This window comes from Chiloscyllium punctatum, chromosome 9 (genome assembly GCF_047496795.1).
Source record: "Chiloscyllium punctatum isolate Juve2018m chromosome 9, sChiPun1.3, whole genome shotgun sequence".
NCBI lineage: Eukaryota > Metazoa > Chordata > Chondrichthyes > Orectolobiformes > Hemiscylliidae > Chiloscyllium > Chiloscyllium punctatum.
In genome coordinates, this window is record NC_092747.1 from 15317821 (window position 1) to 15323820 (window position 6000).

Sequence of the window (6000 nt, forward strand, 5' to 3'; positions counted from 1 at the left end):
GTGACAAGAGTTTTAATAACTCATTGTTTTAGGAATTTGAGGCCAAAGTGTAATTAGCTTGGATGGGAGGGAGCTGGGCAAGGCAGACACTAAGAGACGTTTTAATTCCAGAGAACCGTTCCAAGAACTAAACCTCAACAGGATCCAGTGGAAATCAGTGTCTAACTGGCGGGCAGTATCATAGAATCCCTACAGTGTGGAACCAAGCCATTCTGCCCATCAAATTCACGCTGACCCTCTGAAGAACTTCCCCCGCAGACTCCCCCCACCACCCTATCCTTGTAATCCTGCATTTCCCAAGGCTATTCAGGAGTCAGATTCCAGAAGACAAAATGTCTGTGACAAGCAGCTGAGGTACAAGTCTCCTGGCATGAAAAGGAACTATCAAGAGATGCATTCATTTGGAGCCGAGGGAGGAGGAGGGATGTTGAGGGGCAGAGGATGACCCAGATAATCCTTTGTAGAACCTGGGGCAGGGCTCTCCTCCTCCTAGTGTGCAAGGAAACCACAACACAAGATGAAAATTCAAACTTCACCTAAGCTTCCCTGTGACTGTGGTACTCTTTGCTGATAGGTCTGACAATGCATGTGACGCACAAGGCCTGACATTAAAACCACATTGAGATGTTGTCATTTTTTGGCACCTTTCCTGACAGCAAAGGCAGCACTGTCACAATACCAGTGGGTTGGGATCACACCAGGAAGTGCCTGTTACACTGGCAGGTCACTAATGAGGCACGGATTTGAATTGTCAAGCTCCAGCATTGAAAGGCTGCAGCAGGGAGACTTTGCACATGTGGACTGGCACCCAGAATACATCTCAGGGCTGCTCACTAACCCTCTCAGCACTTGCTCACTTAGTGCCTACCTGCATACACCCAGCATTCATGCTTTGCATTGGCATGTCCGTTAGCACATTGACGATTCAGCCTGAACCAAAGGCACTCAGTAGTACTGTTTTGAGGTGGTCTTTTGCTCAGACACATACCAACTGTTTATCAATAATGAACTTCTGTGCAAAATGTGGAGAGGGTGTCTTGATGTTATAACCTCTTTCTCACCCCATTCTTTCCGAGGCTGAGCATTTAATTTTGTGCATGTTAATATCTTAGAGGATTTAATATGTTAATGATACCATATAAATGCAAATTCTTGTTAAACCTTTATTTATTTATACTCAAATAGCCCTATTTCCAAGGTTATGTGTCTTAAGTTTTCCATAGTGCATCAGTGTGATTTGTGAAATCACCATTTCAACTCTCCTTATCGCCCCCCTGCATGAGATTGTCATATAATACCAATTATTCTCAGGTCACTGGTCGTTTTGTGCTGTGGAAGTGTGCTGTGCTGGAGTAGAGGTGAGACTACCCAAAGTTACTTTGTCAGAGACAGTGGGGTTTTACTCTGAGCCAGACTGAAACAAAGACTCCACAGGTTGCCCAGGCAACACTAGGACCATTGTGATAACATCAACTTGGACAAGCAGTCAAATAGCACAGAACTGATTGTCCTATTTCCAGTACTAGGCAAAAGTCGGGACTGCAGATGTTGGAAACCAGAGTTTAGATTAGAGTGGTGCTGGAAAAGCACAGCAGGTCAGGCAGCATCCGAGAAGCAGGAAAATCGACCTTTCGGGCAAAAGCCCTTCATCACGAATGTCACTCTAATCTAAACCTTATTTCCAGTACTGATTGAGTCAGTAATGAACTTCTGTGCAAAAGGTGGAGAGGGTGTAAGAGCTTCTGACAACAGTGTACCTCCTTTAGATTGTTTCTGTCAGTGTCCTTCGAACCCTTTCCCCCGCAATCACTCCCAACGTTTTGACTTTTCCTCGTCCATTCCATTATCAATGCCAGGGATTTCCATGACTTGGCCCCACATTCTGCAAATTATCAGGTGTGCAACACAGAAGCAATCGATTCAACCCAAATGGTTTATGTTGGCATTTTTGCTGAACAGGGTCCTCCTTCCGCCTCTCTTGATCAGTATTGGAAAGTGATGGCATATTGGTAATGTCACTGCTTTAGCAATCCAGAACCCCAAACCAATGTTCTGGAGACATGGGTTTTGAATCTCACAGTGGCAGATGGTGAAATTTGAATTCAATAAAATCTGGAATTAAAAACCAATGTAGTGACAGCTGCCACTGCCAAATGTCCTTAATCCCCATCTGGTTCAGTCGTATCCTTTTAGGGAAGGAAATCTGGCTGGTCTGGCCTACATGTGACTCCAAACCCATGGCAATATGGTTGACTCTGGTCAATTAGGAATGGGCAATAAATCCTGGCTGATCTATTGCAGAAATTGGTGGCTTACATAAAAAGTAGCTTTACAGCAGGTAGATTTTTCAGCTTGGTTTTATTTCAGAATTACAATTGTGTTTATGATGGTTGAGTTTTGATTTTGCCATAAGTAAGAGTGACTTCGCTCATCCCACGCAGAAAGCCACACTCCAGGTAACATGGATGAACATTTCTGTTCTCTGGCTTGTACTTCTCTAAGTGCACCATAATCAGATAAACCTCTGTGTTACACTGAGGTTGAATGTTTAGCCATTCAAACAGAAAGTCTCATTAGTTAGCCTTTTGTTCCCTGCCCACATTTTGAGACGGCACAGTGGCTCAGTGGTTAGCACTGCTGCCTCACAGCACCAGGGACCCGGGTTCAATTCCCACTTCGGGCAACTGTCTGTGTGGAGTTTGCACGTTCTCCCCGTGTCTGTGTGGGTTTCCTCCGGGTGCTCCGGTTTCCTCCCACAGTCCAAAGATGTGCAGGTTAGATGAATTAGCCATGCTTAATTGCCTGTAGTGTTAGGCGTAGGGGTTAATGTAGGGGAATGGGTCTGGGTGGGTTGCTCTTCAGATGGTCGGTGTGGACTTGGTGGCCCAAGGGGCCTGTTTCCACACTGTAGGGAATCTAATATCTCAGTTTGAGTAAATACTTACACTGTAGGTTGCTGGGGTAGGAGCAGGAACATTGTGACAGGGGTAACAGGATGTCTGGAATCTTGATGAACAAATGAGAAAATTGGAAGTTAGGGACTCAGAAGAAAACGAAGATACAATGAGGAAGGAAATAGCACAAATAAGATTCTTATCTGCCACAAAGAGAAATAAAGAAAAGGAAATAAGTATTAGATCAAGAGAGAGAAGGAGCGAGAATAACTTACAGAAATGAAAGATAAGGATCAAGAATAAGTTGCCAAAACCTCCAAGAACAAGTTACTGCCTTCAAGAATGAGGCAACTCAGTTTCAGTTGTTCTCTTTCAGGCATACTACATGTCTTCCACCGTGGAGTTTGATGTAAAGTTCAATTCTTCCACCATTTGTTTGTTCCCCATTACTACTACTCCAGCCTCATTTTCCAGTGGTCCAATGTCCACTCTTGCATTTCTCTTAGCTTTTTGATATCTTAAAAAAATTCTTGTAATTCTCTTTTACATTTCTAGTTAGCTTAACTTCACATTTCCTCTTCTTATCCCTTGTTGGTTTTTCAATGCACTCTGCTAGCTTTTAAATCTTCCCAATGGTCTGGTTTCCCACTAAGCTTCACCACATTGTATGTTTTTTTTGTGTTTTTATGCTGTCCCTGACTTCCCTTGTCAACCATGGTTGCCTTGACCTCCCCTTAGTGTGTTTCTTCTATTTTTTGAGATGAATTTCTGCTGTGCCTACCAATTTACCCCAAAATCCCTTGCCATTACTGCACCATTGTCTTCCCTGTTAGAGTCCCCTTCCAATCAAATCTGCCCAGCTCCTCCCTCATGCCGTTGAAGGTACCTTTACTCCGTTGTAATGCTGCCAAATCTGATATTTCCATTAGTAGAAGAGACAAGGACCCAAGGGCACAGTCTCAGAGTGAAGAGATGACCCTGTAGAACTGAGATGCGGAATCTCTTCAGTCAGAAGATGGTGAATCTTTAGAACTCATTGTTGCAGAAGGCTGTTTATTTGAGTGTATTTCAGACAGGTTCTTGAATAGTAAGGGGATCAAGGGTTACAGGGAGAATCCAGGAGAATGAGGTTAAGAAACATATCAGCTATGATCGAATGGTGGAGTGGACTCATTGGGCCAAATGGCCTAATTCTGCTCCAATATCTTATGGATACTGACACTAGCACAAGCCAACTTCAAACATTTAGTCAGCAACTTTGATTTTAAGGAACATCTTAAAGGAGAGGAGAAAGATGGGCAGGTTTAGGGAGAGAATTCTAGAGATAAGTGGCTAATTAGAGGAGGTGGTCACATAGTGATAATGTCACTGGAATTAGTAATCCAGAAACCCAAACTAAGAGACTGTGGAGGTATTGTGTTGTTTTTGGAATGTACATCTTGTCATTGAAAGACTCCTTGTCCTGCTAAGTAACAGTTCTAATTGACCAGGTCATGAATGTGACAGTGCAACAACTTCCTGACATTGCCATAGAAATTGACAGTCAGCTGCCATTTTTGCCAACAGCGGTGCCATGCAAGCCATCCTGAAACTTGAGGCCATTTGCAACTCACAGCCTATTTATTCATCACTACAAATTGCTGAATCGTTTTGACACTAACCCATCGCCAGCGAATTCTGGGCTATTACTTTCTCATTCCTTTCACTGTTTCTTCTCTTCCTGCAGACTGCAGCCCAGGGAGCTTCCACTGTGATATATGCAGCAGTTTCTCCAGATTTGGAAGGAGTTGGAGGTGTCTACCTTGCTAACGGTCAGAAGACAAAATCTGCGGACCTTTCGTATGATGTGGACCTTCAGAGAAAACTTTGGACTCAAAGCTGCAAGCTTGTTGGGATTCCAGAATGGTGCCAGTCTGACTGTTGAAGGAAGGAGGAGGCTGTGACACAAGGGCTGAGTGTGCGAGCTACGTGTCTCTGTCACTTGCTCTTGTTAGGCAAGCACCAGGAATAACAAGCCTACTCCTGGGGAACCACTAACTTAAAACCGAAGCAAAAATCACAAATAATTAATTCAATTTACTCACGGTGTTTGTGTTCATTAGGAAACCAAAAACCCCGTTTGGATGTTCAATTTGATTCAGTAGATTGACAAAGTTTCCAAGTTGATAATGTATGTTTGTACGAAATGTGTCGAAGTATTCAGATCCAGAGAGAGAAAAAGATATATACACATATGCACTTTGGTACTGCACTGTTCCAGTACTTAATTACTACCTGTAGAGGCCACTGGTGGTCGAGATAATTATTTTGCTTATGCTGAAGAGATGCCTTTCATTAGATGCCATGAGTTGAGATAAAATATCCTACCCCAAAGAATGACCCACCCTTCTGTCTGAGCTGTTGATCATTCTACTTCCTATCTTTTCAAGGTGTAGGTTTCCAGCATTTACATATTTCCATTACCATCTGGCTGCTTTATCAATTTCTGACGGCCAAAGCCAGTACTACAGTAATTTAAATTTAATTAAACACGTTTAACCTAGAAAAAGTATTCCAGATTCCTCAAACACCTGCTATTAAAATGAAGTCACCAACAGAGAAAATACTAGCAAAGGCCAAATCCCAAAGCTTAGTCAACGAAGTTGGGTTTGGGGAATTTCTTAAAGAAGGACAGAGAAAGGTGGACAGGTTTAGGGAGAGAATTCTAGAGATAAGTGACTAATTGGGGGGGGGGGGGGGGGTGTAGAGCAGAGGGGGTTGGTGGTGGTGGTGATGTAGTTGGTAATATTCCTAGACTGGTAGTCCAGAACCCCAGTCTAATGTTCTGAGAATATGGGTTCAAATCCCATCAGAGCAGATGTTGAAATTTGAATTCAGTTTTAAAAAATCCAGAATCATGTAGCCACTACCATTTAAAAAAGAATCATCTGGTTCACTAATGTCCTTTAGGGAAGGAAATCTGTTTACGTATCACTCCAGACCCACACCAATGTGGTTGATTCTTAACTGTCCTCTGGACAATAAATGCTGCCTTAGCCAAACCCCGTGAACTATTTTTTTAAAATTGGCTGAGTCCTACAAAGTTGAAAAGGGTGGCGCTGGAAAA

General features: G+C 43.0%; 1 protein-coding gene across 2 annotated transcripts in view; it reads left to right on the forward strand.

The window, feature by feature from the left end:
- The window catches only part of dhrsx (dehydrogenase/reductase (SDR family) X-linked), a 284000-nt gene extending 278393 nt beyond the window's left edge, over positions 1–5607 (forward strand). For both annotated transcript variants that reach the window (XM_072576905.1, XM_072576904.1), the window contains one exon: positions 4621–5607. In XM_072576905.1, the coding sequence (XP_072433006.1) occupies positions 4621–4818 (198 nt within the window). In that variant the 3' untranslated portion in view covers positions 4819–5607. The remainder of the gene's footprint in view (positions 1–4620) is intronic.
- The last annotated feature ends 393 nt before the right edge of the window (positions 5608–6000 follow it).